This window comes from Pieris napi, chromosome 14 (assembly GCF_905475465.1).
Source record: "Pieris napi chromosome 14, ilPieNapi1.2, whole genome shotgun sequence".
Taxonomy (NCBI): domain Eukaryota; kingdom Metazoa; phylum Arthropoda; class Insecta; order Lepidoptera; family Pieridae; genus Pieris; species Pieris napi.
The window spans coordinates 6,071,904-6,087,058 of NC_062247.1; the positions used below are offsets into that span (position 1 = coordinate 6,071,904).

The window sequence follows — 15,155 nt, forward strand, 5'->3', positions numbered from 1 at the left end:
TTTACAATGATATTAGGGTATATAGGTGTAGGGTTTGCTACCCTTGGCTTTCGACCGCTCTGCTGGAAATATGTACGGCGTTTACGGATAAAGTATCTGTATATGTGTCCAAAAGGAATTACACAAATGCTGTACAGTAATAAATTACCTATATTGCTTCAGTCTGCAACTATCGTCGAATTAAAAATTTGCACCGACTTCCGGTACCATCACTTTAGTACGCCACTAGGTTTTTCGACATTTATTTTTAATCATCTATACACTATAACAAAGCCGTACATATATAATTAGTCGAAATTCCTCATTTGTACCTGAGAAATTCCATTCACTCACGTACTCACATGTACCGCTCAGAAGTGACGGCATAGTGCTCAGAGTTATTTTCTGATATAGTAACAGCCTTCTAAGCATTATTCACGTTGGTTCATTTCACAGGTTTTTCATGGGCTTGTAGTCTATAAGTACTAAACAAGTCCAATAATAAACACATTTATTGTACAAAATTACATTTATGGAATAATTAACAAATAGGTACTAGACTAAACTTTTTACAGAAAATAGGGTGTTGCTTGTTGTGGAGGGACTTCTCTTTCACTGTCGGGCACTGCATTAAAAAGTTTAGCATTCCTATCATTCACACTGTTAAATTCCATAATTGATGCAACATTTCCACATCTATAACAATAATTTGGTGCTGACCAAATGGTGACCAATCTTTGGTCAAACATATATTTATAACCTGAAAACATTAAATGAATGAGAGCATATAATTACTAATTTAAAGCAAATTTAGTGAAAAGGCAAAAAATACTTCCTTTTATAAAAAAAGGTCCCAATGGTCAAAATGTACACATCTAATTATATTTTCAAAATTCATACATACCATCATTTACTAGCTGATGTGCTCTACATATTAAAGTGAGATCATTATAGCTCATGAAAAGCTCTGTGACCACTCTCCCAAAGAGCCATCCAGCACCACGAGGGCTTACTGACCTGTGAATTTAAATAATTTGCACAACTACTGTCTACTCTAAATTAACATCAGTTTTGCTAATAAACACCTCATGCAAGCAAAAAAATATTTTTTTGTGAAATCTATTCTGTAAAAGTTCAGATAACACTTACATGATTGTCTTACATGATCTTACCATTTAGTATCATCTTCAGTAGGATCTGACCACAGTAAGTCACAAAATGCACCCTTGTGAGGTATTTGTTGATTTCTATCAATACAACGGATTTGATCCAACATAGATATTTCAGGAGAGAGACCACCGTGCACACAAAGGACAGATTCATCAATCAACTGAAAAGCAGATTAACACATTTTCAAGTTCCTTGTTGTGCAAATTAAGCATAATCCGTCAGATATAAAACTACATCTAATAAGAATCTATTATTATTATTCTTATTCTTCTCTTATGCTTGAAAAAACTTTGATTATCTTCAAATATTTCACACTAGATTTACTCAAATAAATTATTTTTAATAAGAATTTTAAATAATATACAACATAAAAGTTTGAAACAAGTTAAAATGTTGATGAAACTTATCTACAGTTGAGATTCGATTAACCAGACTTAATTATTGCTAGGTATTCAGATAATGGATGTATGAAGAAAATTGTTTCCTGTTATAGAATAATACATAATGTCAAGTACTTATAAACAACAAACAAACAAAAATAAATTAAACTTATTAAGTAACAAAAATCAATATAGACATGTTAGTGCACACATGAAATCAAATTGAAGGTACACATTTATTTGATTAAAGTTGGTAGTATGGATACTTGTGAATCTGCATAACTGAGGGAGATATAAAAAAGAATTCATTGTAAAAAAACTACTTACAGCCGCTACAGTAAGAAGATCAAAAACCCTGCAACAGTCTTTCCAGGCATTTGCATTTCCATATTTGTTTAAGCACTCATCATAGAAACCATAAACTTTTGTTATTTGACATGTTTCATGATTTCCTCTCAATAGAATTATCCTAAAGATTAAGAGAATGAAGATTTGAATAGTACTGAAAGCAAATGCCTCATTCATCACTACAAATACAAATTCTCACCTATCTGGATACCTAGCTTTGAATGCCATTAATAATGTAAGTGTTTCAAGACTATAGTACCCCCTATCTACATAGTCTCCCATAAATATGTACTGTGTTTCTGGTACTTGTCCACCAATGTTGAAAAGTTCTTCTAAATCATAGAACTGTAATCAATAAATAAATTCGCACGTATCAGATGTTATTGTTATAAATGTAACTGGCCAGAAATCAACTGTTCGGGCACTTCTTATTCTCAACTTTTAATCTTTATATACTGCACGTTGTAACAAGAGTATACCAATAAAATACCTGTCCGTGAATATCACCGCAAACAGTTACAGGTGTCTGTACCGGTTGTACATTCGGCTCCTCTAAAAGAAGATCACAAACAATATTACACAGCTCTCGCAAATCGTCTTCTGGGAGATATTTACACCTTTTGGCAATTTCAATCCACTTGTCTACATCTGCTATCATATTTATTTACGATTGTTTTACAATTTAAATATGAAACTACGTTCAATGCAATTGATTTGGAAATAGGCAAATGAAATCCACAGAAAAGAGTTAGTTAGAACTCAGAGGTAAGAATCTTAGAATGCTTGTCAGTTGTCACACCGTTTTTTGTGGCGACATCTATTTATATCGATCCTACAACTTTTTTTTTATATGGCTCTGGCAAGGTTTGTGCATTAGCCAGCGTCAAGAATAAGATTTTTATAATTCGTGCTTTTTGCCTTATACATTCGACCATTGGTGCGTTCCACTAAGCGTTCACAACGCTCACGCTCACGACCGCTGATTTCCCCATTCCACTTGATTCTGAATGTTACTGTCGTTACCTCAAGTGGAATGGATTATGGAGCGTTTCGGGCGTTCATGTAAATTCTAAAATAAACAAATAAAATAAATTTACTAAATATATATATTAGTAATGATGATAAATATCGTTTACTTATTGAGTTAGGTTATGCTATCCATTATTCAGGAAAAATATATAAATAGCTGTTGAATATAAACTAAAATCAATTGTATTAAACTTATATTGCATAATTATATTTACCTCTTTCTGCACGAGCAGCTTCAGCTTCATAAACGATAGCTTCTACTACAATTTCTCTTTCAGAATCATATAATGTTATTTTTCTTCTTCAAGATCTTTAAGCTTAGAATATCATATTTCAAAAATAATTCCAAAAATTGCGCCAAATTATTCTCAACGTTCACAACGACCCATCTGAGTTCCGACAGACTAGACGTTCCCAAGCTTATGGGATCACCATACGAATTCGTTATTAGCTTGTCACACCTGTCGTAAAGTGATTTTGTTTTATCGTAGACGGACTATGGTTCTATACTCTATCTACGTGTTTTATGGTTAATGGTCTGTGTAAGACCAAAAGACTGTCAAATTACAAACTATGTAAATTGTCAATTTGCTCTATTCATTTCATTAATCATTATTCATATTGTGGCTGGTGAAGAATAGTAGGTAGGAACGAATTTAGTAAAATTTATATTTTACATTGTCTTGTCTTCTAAAAGCCACTGTTATAGTATGAACTTTTTACATCCTTTTTATTTTTGTGATTGACTTTTGTGATTGTTTTTTATTAATTGCAATTTAAATGGTGTTTCGGTAACAATGTCCATTTTTTCTGGCCACATCCTCAGTTACGCAGAAACTGGCACATGTTTCGCTTGAATACCGACAAAAAACTAATACACTAGCCGTATGGTGCATGTACCACTTCTATCTTTATGTTTTTTAGGAGCAACGTAATAGCCGAGTACATTTTTTACGTATCGTCTTTGGATGGAAGTACTGTCCTTTGTTGTTGACGGTTGTTCATAAGCGTTCTGAAGTCATCCACGACAGTTTTTTACGAGGCGTAAAATGACGGCGTCATCTACTATCGATCCCAAACTAAGGAATCGTTTATTGAGATATCTTCATACTGGTATCGAAATACCAAAATATTTTCCTGGATGCTGGGCGGCGCATAAGTATTTTGAAGACTTTAAGCCACCTGTACTGCAGGAATTACTTCTAGCTAATAAGAATAATACTGAGGTTGTAAATATTATCTTAAAGGTAATTATCTAATTTATATTTCCTGTTTTAGTTTTTTTTAATAAATCTATTAAAAAATAATTTACAATAAAAACATAAATACTATCTAATAAATAGTTTTTTATCATACGCAGATTACAGTTTTCAAAGTTTGAAATACTTTTAAACCTATAAAGATGTAGTGCTGTATTGTATACTATTTTTAGGCATTTCATGATGGCCACTTTACTCGTTTTGAGACCTTTGCATTTTCTTTGGCAAAATGTCTCTGTTATGGCTCAGAAAGAGTAAAAGAAGCAACATATCGGGCGGCTCTTGAAGTTTGTAAAACCCCTGAGGAAATGTTGATGTTCAATAACTTTCTACGACTGTTAAATACTGGTAAGTACAGTTGATTTATTTTATAAAACAGAATTTGTGTTTATTATTTACTATAAAATTTTAAGTTTCTGTTTGTTTGAGAGACATCTAATGTCAAATGATTTGGTTTGGAATTAAGGATTTGGGTTGTTAAATTGTGCATTGTGCAATATTGCAATGTTACAGCTTAAGAAAATGTTGTGTGGAAACACACATAATGTAATGAAATTAATGATTATTATTTTATAGACAATATATAAAATCTTAACTTTTGAAACAGACATAATAGCACTTAAGTTTTTTATAGTATGTAAAACTACACACTACTGCACTTAAAATAAATTATTAGTTTTCTTATTCTTTATTATATATACAATATACATATTGAATTTTAGTATTATCATTTTATTTAAGGTAATGGCAGGGGTTGGTGTAATTTTATAAAAAAATGGTATTTAAATAAAGATCCCATGGAACTAGCAAAAGAGGTCACTAGAGTACGTGCCAGACATGGCCGATCCCATAAAACATTGGTGGCAAAATCCCACATGAAAATTGATGTAAATGATTATGGTAAGAAAGAGTATTCAAATTTTTATTTATAACATGTTTAACTGTTAATCATAAGTATGTTTTCTAGATCATTAGAGAGTCATCAATAGAGATTATTTATATAATAGGCATAAGTAATGTAAAATTTTCCTGAATTTTACAAAATAATATGTTGTTCTAGCACGAGATGCTATCATAAAGTACATAATGTTTGGGCTAAAGCGAGCTAAGACCATTTTGGCCAATGCTCAAGGAACAGAGGATATCTTTGATTACATAGAAAAGGTTGAGAGTATGCGTCATTGTGAAGACCCTAAGGATGCTGCTAAAATTGCTGAAGATAATCATTTCACCTTAGATCATGTGCCTGGACATCTTCTTACGTCACAGGAGGTTAAATTTTTTTATTAGGATCTTTAAATTCTATAGCTTATGTTGAAAGAACTAAAAAAAGGTGCAGTGCACTTCATTAAATCCTGTTCTTTTTAAGTGATGTGGGTTGTTTTTGTTTTGTTGAACAGCTGTAAGTTTTAAGTTGTAAGCCTGTTAACTACTTAGCCACTAGTTCGGTAAAATATTTGCAATTAACTATTTGAAATAAAAAAAAAACATTTTAGGATTTTTGGGTATTAAAAGAAATATTATTTTTATTAATGAATCCTCTAAATGTCATTTTCCATTATTAACAAATCATACATAGTTAGCAAATATATTTGGAACATCATTCAAAATTATTTTTTTCAGGTATGGGAAGTAATATTGCCTCAAATGCCGTTGCAGCAAGTGTTGCATAACATTCAACGGATACACAATATGGGTTTTCTAACAGAGAGTTCTACTACCACGGCTATTCTGTGCTCTCTACTCACAAACAACGACAAGATTAAAACATCGAAAGTAACGCCTATTGAAGTGTTCATTGTTGCTAGCAACTATGAGAGGAATTCTAAGTAAGATTTTTAGATTAACTTGCTTTTTTATTACTATTAATTTGTTACTTATAAGTAATACCCATGCTAGATTTTACTATGTTACAGTTTTTACAGAGTTTAAAATCGTATTTTTTTCTAGCAGCAGTCGCCGAAAATATTAATTTGTATTTAGTTGATCATTTAATCCAAGGTTTAGGGGTTAAACACAAGCAAAGGAGTCAAAAAGTAATATAGTTTGATCTGCAAGTTTTAATATTACGTCCTTACATATGAAATTGGCGTTTTGTATGGGAGGACAAAACATATTTTTTTAAAAATGGTATCTATTTAATTAATCAAAGGATGTACTTTTGCCATCAGCTATGTAGACCTTTACTAAAAAACAATTCGGAGGCGAATCAATAAAATCTTTGAAGGCGGTTTCGAATTCTGCCCCATCAGAGTTGAATTTTTTACCTTGATAGATGTTATACAAATTTCGAAAAAAATGCTAATCTGTTGGAGCAAGGTCCGGGGAGTGTGGTGTCTTCTCGTCTTCTGGTCTTAGATATTCCTATTGAAGCTCCTTTAATTTGGTAGCAGTCTGTTGTGCAGTGTTTGGTCTAGCGCTGTCGTGAGCAGCAGTGGCCTAAGGCGATTGACCAGCCTTGCTTGTTTAGCAGCTAGCTTTTCTATCATAGTTTGCAGTTGCTGACAATAGACGTCTGCCGTATTCGTCTGGCCAGATTTAAGGAAGTTATAGAAACCCCGGCACTAGTCCATCAAACGCTCACAAGTAACTTTTTTGGAATTCATTTTCACTTGGGGTACGGTTTGGCCGGTTCGGCTGGGTTCAGCAATTGATACACTTTTCATCACAGTTAATGTTTCTTTTTAAAATTCGATTTAAAATCCCTACATTATTGCGCCGGTTGAGTAATGTAACAGTTGACGCGCGTTTGTCGAATTGCTTCACTCATTTCGTGAGGTCCTTTCAAGCTTTTTCACCTTCCCAATTAGCTTCAAATATTATTAGGATTAATACAGTTTTATCAGTAACACCGACGCCTGCAGCTATCTCAGACGTAGTTCGCGATGGATCCGCTACCACAATAGCCTTCAATTCTTCGTTATCAACTTTGGTCTCCGGCCGTCCACGGGGCTTGTTCTGCAGGTCGAAATTTCCAGAACGAAAATGCTCGAACCAAAAACGCACTGTGTTTTCTTTTGCGACACCGACGCCATACACATCTCGTTGGTGTATTGGTGGCACTGTGGGGCAAATGAAACGAATCATTCTTTTCGAAAAACAATTGCACAAGTAAATAGCTGTAAAAATTTGAATTTGTAATTCCTAACCAAAGAGGAGATATTTGAGGTCAAAATGGCCAGTACGCCAAAACGTCAATTCCATATGTTCTTTACATACCTAATATCCTAAGAGCCCAGGGCTCTTTGCTTAGGCCAGATCTTCGTCATTTTATAAAAGCTGAAAGTTCTTCTGTGCGTGTCCCTTATACATGTAAGAACGACCAGAGACTGTAGAGTTTACTACCTGTTATCTGCCACAGTAACCACTACCCAAACTCTATAGTCTCTGGTCGTTCTTACCTGTATAGGGGACACGCACAGAAGAACTTTCAGCTTTTATAAAATGACGAAGGTCTGGCAGTCCTGGGCTCTTGATCTATAATATAAAAATGTATTCTCCTTTATAGTTGGACGAAAATAATTTTTATACTATTCACAGGCCGTTAAAATATGAGAAAGCTATAGCGGCTCTGGATAAGCAGCAACGCCGGCGGCAGAGACAGACATTTAATCCAGAAAATAAAGTTTGGGAGTGGACTGTCACTCAGCGACACCCAAGGGAAGTTAAAATTTGGGGTAAGTTTTTTCTGTTTCCAATAGGTTATCTATTGTGGCTTATTGCAGTAGTTAAGAGTGGGATTCTTAATCACGAGGCGTTCTAACTCCTGACTTTGAGCTAAGGTTTTTATAAGAAAACTATTGAGGGACCTATCTTACGAGCCTAAAATTGGTCTATCGGTTGTCGTGTATCATATATTTACACCGCATATATTTACATTTTAAGCTTCAGAAAAATTTCCAATACAAAAATGAACAATTCAGTCGGTCCCGTTAGGGGTTGACGGCTATTATATGTGGAGCATAAATAATCTGAAGTAAAAATCTATTTCTTATATTAATATCTCCTTAAATTTATAGGTATCGATCAAAAGCCGAACAAAACCGTGATTGCTACATTGCATCTTCTCATCAAGAACACCTGGACGCTGACTACGCCCACTAAGGCCCGTTACTTGATCACGCTTGACATGAGAGACCATATGTTTAAAGGTTATTAGCTTGGCGATGATTTAATTGTAAATGGCCAGTAGGTTTTAATAAAAACTTGTGTGCCTAAATTGTGATAACCATAAAGAACTTACCAAATTGATATAAAAAAGAAAAAATTTAAAAATTATGTTTATGTTAAAAACACATGTAAAAATTATAGATTTTTTGGATGACATAAAAACTTGCGAATAATGTGGCCCAGCTAAATATATTTTGTAAATAATGATTTATATGGTGAAAAACTAAACTAAAATCGCCGCCATGGTTAATTTAATTTAAGACGCTTCATTCAACATGAAATACTAGACAATAGACAAACTAATTCTAATTTTTGTTAGCAATAGGTACCTCAAAAATCAGTGCAATTGCACCGTTTTAAAAGTACTCACCTGTCTCTTTTTTTCAAATCGGAAACACAATTTGATAGAAACGGATGAAAATTAATTAGATTGATTGAGTGTATTTAGATTGATTTGATTATTATGAACAAGGGGTTTATTATATAAAGTGATATTTTTAGGTCGTCATTACTGTGAAAAGTACACTCTATCAAAGAAAAGCAAGAAGAAGGATGTTGCAGCAAATAATGGCGGCGGAGGCGATGCAGACAACGTACAGCCAGCTGTGACTAGGACCAAGATGCGACAATTTGCCGAGTGCTTCTATAACTCACACGTCTCACCTGGAAACGCCGGTAAATAATTGTTCAGTTCTGTTCTGTCAATGTGACAGTAGTAATAGGGGTTTTTAATATAAAGTGATAATGAGTATGACGCAGTTATCTTTTATTATATGTTATTTCATTATTCGACGTAGTCACCTTTCAGTTATTTACACTTTGTATCTTTCTATAAAAACCCTGTTTCTGATCCCTTAAATCGTGTACCACGGCGGCTACTGCGTCATTATCTTTAAATTTATGGCCCTTGAGATGCCCCTTTAACCGCGGAAATAGGTAGAAATAACTAGGAGCTAGGTCCGGAATATGCAGGATGTTCCGTTCATTCAAAGCCAGTTTTTTTAATGGCGCTATCGCAACTCTGGACTTGTACGTGGGGGCGTTATCTTGGTAAAACAAAACAACTTTAGCTAGTTTGCCTCGCCTTTGTTTTCCTTTTTTGTCACGCAACTTTCTTATTTGTCCTGCGTACAAAGCCAGTAATAGTGGCGCTATGATTAAGGTATTTAATCATTACCACCCCTTGGCTGTCCCAGAAACACCAAATTTCTTTGTAGTTGGAAATGCCGGTCTCTTTCAAGTCATCGAATGTTTTTTGTTCCTCGCTTGAACTCAGCACACCGACGTGTAACCGTAGAATATGGAGGAGCATATGAACCGTTGTTCTCAAGTCTTGATTTACGAGCTCCGAGTAAACATTCTCAGTCATTACATTCAATTTTTAAGAACACGTTTCACAAACAAATGGCTTCTATTAAAAAAAAAAAACAAAAAAAGAATTGCTTGCTTTTATCATTATATCTAAGGTCTGGGTATTTTATTTCTTCCGGTATTTTTTTTCATGGAAAATCTATAGCATTATCACTATTTATTGAATAATAGATACGAGGGATTTTTGTCGTATTTTGTTGTTAACATATTGTGTTTGTTTTTTCTTAGTAGGGAAATTTTAAAGCAATATTTACGATGATGTCAATACGATGTTGTACAATGCATCTCAAACGAATAAATAGCCAAATAAGAAGTTAACGAAACGGCGAATATGAAGGAATTGAATTAATTTAGATATAAATAATTTCAGCTATCATCCTGATGCTGCAACTCCTAAAACGCGAGAAGCATGTTAAAGTAGCAGTTTTCACTGAACAAGGCATTGAACTGATCGATGGAAAGAAATGTAACGATATTGAGGACACGGCGATGTATCTGAAGGTAAAAAATATATTTAAGCATTTTTCTTGCAGTTGATTTTTATTAAATGTAGCGATTTTGCGTGGATTTTTTTAGAAGTTCTTATAATACAAATTATGTAACGTGTTTGTGATTTTCGTTAAATGCTAAAATGTTAACATTCTCTGATAATTATTTATAAATTATTTAAAACATTTCATAGACTTTTCAAAATCAGATTCTTATATTTTCCCGGCGTTGAGACGTGACGACCGACGAATCGCCCACAGGTGAAATAACCTGCGGCAGAGGTTAGTTTGCCAGCATAATAAATCCCAAGCCTAGTGGAGTATAGGAAACCGGCGTGAAGTCATGCAATAATAAATAAATAAAATAGCCTATATTTTAGACAAGTTCCTTTTCTTTACTCATGCAATGACATAGGCCTCCTACTACAGAACCTTTTATTCTGCCCTTTCTCGCCCTACTGATGACCAAACCTTACCTGCAATCAGTCAAATCAGCAATGTGATACAATAGGTACACCTTATTTTACTCGCGTGTAAAAAAGCAAATAGAATGACCAATTGAGATTAAAAAACTCATTATGACTTATGGTCTAGAGATATGTACTAGGAACCTAAAATAGCTGCTGACTTTAAATAAAACTTTAACAGATATATATATATATACTGACCAAGGCCGCTGTAAACCATTCAAAACGTTGAGTAATGTAAATAAATTACAATTTCGCGTTTATATCCATTATAAAGTATTTAAATATATATCACTCACACTTTAATATACATAAAAGACACAATGTTTTGTTTTATCAGTCTTACTACATACAGTTAAAATAACCGTTAAATTTACCGTTTTGAGATTATAATATGTTAATGAATAAAACTTAAAAAAAATTATAAATCATCATTATCATCACCCATCAACAAAAAAAAAAATATGGTTGACATTCCAAAAGTTATAACTTATTATTGTCAATTTTTTTTACAGAAACAGAAACTTGGTCGCGTACAATTGGACGCACCAATCGAATGGGCCAGCAAATTGAACGAAAAGTTCGACGTGTTTATCAACATGATCGACCGAAGTACCCGTTACATGGAGCTGGAAAAATCGGCCCGTGGAGGCAGAGGACCTGGGGGCAGATTTGGCCCTCCACCCACCAACAATGATGTCGTGGACCACTGCCCCGTGAGAGCCCTTGAGCGCTATAGGACGAAGACGGCAAATCCTGATGCTAAGTAAGTATACATTAGATATTAATAAAGCATTTAAGCACATAAAAATAAAAAGTGTGCGTGTACAAAGTACACATGTCAGAAGTGAAACTTCAGTGGCAAACTAATCTTGAAGTGTTGTTCATATTTATACAAATCTAAAAGTTTAGATTTCCGATACTTAGAGGGACGGAAAAAGGAAGATATGTTAGGAATTTAATGAATTTAATTGTCATTAAAATATTAAGTGTCGAATAATAAATAATGTGACGGTAATTTTTTTTCCAACGCCGATAAAGAAGACTTCAAAAAGGAACATGGCGCGTAACCGAAAAACGTGATGCGTAACGAAAAAATGTTACACTAAATTTTTTTCCAACCCCGATAAAGAAGTTTCACTTCAAAAACACTGAAAACTTGATAATTGAGAAATAATCAATCACTGAATACCAATTTAATTTCATAAAATTAATAACTTACCTTACCATTAAAATACCTTTTTGTTCAACTTCGCTCATATGAATTTTTTATACAATCAAATATGTTTTTAATTACTAAAACGTAAAAAGTCCATCAATACAAATTATAATGCTTTTAGTTTGCGTGAGCGTTTTGACCTCAGGTTTTTATCCCAGATTTGAGGTGGACCCATTTTTAGATAAATATAATGCATTATTTTTTTCAAGGTTGATAGTGATGTCGCTAGCATCCCATCGCTTGCAGACAACAGACGGCAGTCATGAGGGTGTTCTTGATATCGTAGGAGTCGACGAGCACGTACCTCAAGTTATGGACGCGTTCGTTCTCGGAAAGTTCAAGTAAAATGTCAACAGATAGCGCTGTTCTAAAATCTCCATAAATTACGTCATACATACATACGTCATACAAAGTTAAAATGTGTGTGACGTAACTTACGGATTGCATTATCTCATACTTATCTGTTCCATTGATTAACTAAGGGAGCTTTCAAGTATTACGTAACGCAATTTTTGGAGATTATTGCCCCCCCCCCCCCCCCCCCCATGTAACTCGCCGTAACGTTTTTCAGTACCCAAGTATAGTAAAACGTTTCGTGACCGCCTAGTGACTCTTTAGTTACTATTATGTGATGTAAGTCGAAAAAAATATTAACAATAACGCGTAATTTAATCCCCGCCCCGCATCGTAACGTTTTACAAAAGGACCCCCCGCTCCCAAAATTCGTTACGTAATACTTGAACGCTCCCTAAGCTTGAGTATAATTTCAAAGTTAATATGTCCTTGGGGTAGATAAGTCTTTGGTAGTTTGCGCTGCGCCTATACATAATTAACATTGGTATTATTCTATTGGAATATTTAGGAACAGCGACTAGGCTTTCCGATGTGTCTATGAATTACTAGATATAATGTAATGTCTTAGAGTTAAACTATAATACTGAAACCCCTTTTTTGGGATTCCGTTTTGGCTTTTAGCTCATAAATATACATGACATATTTCCTATGTAGAAAACTTTTCAACTGTTTACCTCAGTATTTATGTTTTCAAAATATTTCTATTTAAAGTTTTAATCATATGAGAAAATCTCAATTTTACATTTGATTTATTTGGCACAAAGGCCTACTATGAGTGAGTCAGGCAATTCTATTATCACCAACTCGTTTATGCTGGCGCCAATATAAAATTGGTAATTATACCACACCACTATGTGTTCCGGATCTCATATAAAATTACATTTGAATGTTTGCCTGAAAATACGTATAATGTCAATTTACTGCACATATTAAATGTATCGTGTATTATAAAAAGAATCAGAATGTTACGCTTTTTTATTACAAAGAACAGGGTTTTATCCAGTTAAGTTTTAGGTAAATGGGAAATGTGGTCTGAAAATAATTTTCAAAATGTAAGTTTTTGCATTTCCTATTTGTTAATTATATAAATCAAATATATGTTTAATACCACGTAACATTCTGCAATTCTGTCCTGGACCATTGAATTTGTATTGTGTTTTTATATGTGCGAACATACAATGGTTGTATCTTCCTAATACCTTTGGATCTCTATGTGAAACTTGGTTTCATACTTAAGTTTTTGTTAATGTGTTATTAGGTTTGCAATACCATTACAATCTAGTTTGAGCTAATGTTAAATTTTATAGTTGTGCACGGACTTTGTGAATTCATTAATTTTGGTAAGTTAGAGCGAATCGCAAACAGCAAAGCCATATCCTTCTTTGATTAAATATAAGGCAAGTGATAATCTTCGCTGACGATTATTAGAAAGATCACGAAAATATTTTTGAATTAATTAATTATTCACACTATGTGAACAATTAATTAATTCAAATTCAATTACAGACATGTTTGTTTTAGATTTTGTAATTTAAATGCCAAAACATTCTATTTTTCTATGCGCAAAGTCCGTGAAGGCAACTACAATTTTTTTTAGTGTTTTGCTTATAGGAGCTTTTATCCATATATGTAGTCTTAATCATAATAGTTGTAGGGATACGTCACAAGGCGTGAGCAAATTGCTGTATTTTCTTCTAAACTCTTTTTTATTTAGAAATATGATTCCATAATAAACAGAAGTCAATAGAGCACGACACTATAAACGATTACTATAAACTTTTGTCATCACTAAATTTTGTCTTGAAGGCAGTAAAATGTGTCAAACGACCTCTTTAAAAAGGTTTGAAGACGTTTTTAATTACTAGCCCTAGGCTATGAGCTTATAAATAGGATGGTAAGAGGTATTATATTAAAAGCGGCATTTTAATATTAAGTCATATTTTTTTTTTTCTATGTTCTTGCTCACACCTCGTGACCTGTGTTAATCGTAATATATTGTTGTGGTGACCCTTAGATTGTCAAATCATCTCAAATATATCTAGGGTTAGCCTTTGTATTCGTATTGCTTAGTATTTGTAGCTTAACAGGGTCTTTTTGGTGAAACAAAAATCTGGCACCTGCTCTCTACAATCACTGCAAAGTGTTCAAAAAATAGTGACGGAGGTGACGTTAGGTAAAATTACTTTTATTTCGAACTATAAAAGCAAATATTTCCGATACATCCGTCAATATATCTGTAACAATATTTGAACGCTAGTACTCATAGATATTCTTTTTATTTATAATTTATGCAAAAATTTATTAGATTCCTAATTGCCAAAGTACATAATGCATTTTTATTACTAGTAACTGTACTAGCTTTCAAATATTATTCTCTATCTAGCTAAGTAATAATTCTAGCATATCTTTTCTCCTTAGGAAAACGAAAGCTGGTACGTGCTCATAAACGGTTCATAAAATGTTATTTAGCCAGAGAATTAATCTAGAGTTACCAAAAGCATAATAGCAGGTCTGGTTTCGAACTAAAACTTTTGTGGAGGTAAATTAACATTAACGTGATATAAAGACTAGATTTCGTTGCAAAGTCATAATCCTGCTGTACTCATAGGAACTTTCCTGGTACTGGGCAAGTATCAGCTTTCTCCCGCGTGTAGTTAATAGGTAAAAACTAAAATCCGTTTCAAAGTTGGTTACTTTTGTACTAATACGAACGGATTTTTCAGAATCTGTGATCACTTGGTACTCTCTTGGGATTAAGTATTTTTTATAACTGAATGTTGAAAATTTGTAGGAAGCTCGAAATTACTAGTTGCTCTGTGTAATTGTGTATGTTGTTTTGTTATATATACTAACGTTTTGGGTAAAACGCTAATAATCAGCGCAATGTTTATTTATTGTAAAAGCAACCTTGTATGCTATGT

At 33.5% G+C, this 15,155-nt stretch overlaps 2 protein-coding genes across 3 annotated transcripts; one reads left to right on the forward strand and one right to left on the reverse strand.

Moving 5' to 3' along the window:
- Positions 1–476: 476 nt before the first annotated feature.
- LOC125055753 (serine/threonine-protein phosphatase 6 catalytic subunit) lies at positions 477–2,646 on the reverse strand. Its single transcript, XM_047658314.1, has 6 exons — positions 2,368–2,646; positions 2,077–2,222; positions 1,857–1,998; positions 1,152–1,309; positions 884–996; positions 477–739 (listed from the first exon to the last, which is right to left on the reverse strand). The coding sequence occupies exons 1-6, from the start codon at positions 2,533–2,535 to the stop codon at positions 549–551; spliced, it is 918 nt and encodes a 305-aa protein (XP_047514270.1). The 5' UTR covers positions 2,536–2,646; the 3' UTR covers positions 477–548.
- Positions 2,647–3,425: 779 nt separating this feature from the next.
- On the forward strand, positions 3,426–12,253 carry LOC125055752 (RNA-binding protein RO60-like). 2 transcript variants are annotated; one of them, XM_047658311.1, is made up of 12 exons: positions 3,426–3,550; positions 3,831–4,153; positions 4,339–4,513; positions 4,907–5,065; positions 5,226–5,437; positions 5,789–5,994; positions 7,706–7,842; positions 8,185–8,316; positions 8,837–9,010; positions 10,077–10,207; positions 11,177–11,427; positions 12,090–12,253. In XM_047658311.1, exons 2-12 carry the CDS (start codon positions 3,956–3,958, stop codon positions 12,223–12,225), a joined length of 1,911 nt encoding a protein of 636 aa, XP_047514267.1. In that variant the 5' UTR covers positions 3,426–3,550; positions 3,831–3,955; the 3' UTR covers positions 12,226–12,253. The 2 variants fall into 2 exon arrangements, with proteins under 2 accessions (XP_047514267.1, XP_047514269.1); XM_047658313.1 differs by lacking the exon at positions 3,426–3,550 and adding an exon at positions 3,597–3,614.
- The last annotated feature ends 2,902 nt before the right edge of the window (positions 12,254–15,155 follow it).

What these genes read in the sequence shown, in the direction of transcription:
- LOC125055753 (XM_047658314.1), bottom strand. Translation starts at nt 2,535, where the DNA reads ATGATAGCAGATGTAGACAAGTGGATTGAAATTGCCAAAAGGTGTAAA. An exon ending in GCGGTGATATTCACGGACAG is followed by an intron (nt 2,223 to 2,367) that starts GTATTTTATTGG and finishes TATTGATTACAG; the next exon opens with TTCTATGATTTAGAAGAACT. An exon ending in ACTGAAGATGATACTAAATG is followed by an intron (nt 997 to 1,151) that starts GTAAGATCATGT and finishes TTAAATTCACAG; the next exon opens with GTCAGTAAGCCCTCGTGGTG.
- LOC125055752 (XM_047658311.1), top strand. Translation starts at nt 3,956, where the DNA reads ATGACGGCGTCATCTACTATCGATCCCAAACTAAGGAATCGTTTATTG. An exon ending in AACTATGAGAGGAATTCTAA is followed by an intron (nt 5,995 to 7,705) that starts GTAAGATTTTTA and finishes TACTATTCACAG; the next exon opens with GCCGTTAAAATATGAGAAAG. An exon ending in ACACGGCGATGTATCTGAAG is followed by an intron (nt 10,208 to 11,176) that starts GTAAAAAATATA and finishes TTTTTTTTACAG; the next exon opens with AAACAGAAACTTGGTCGCGT.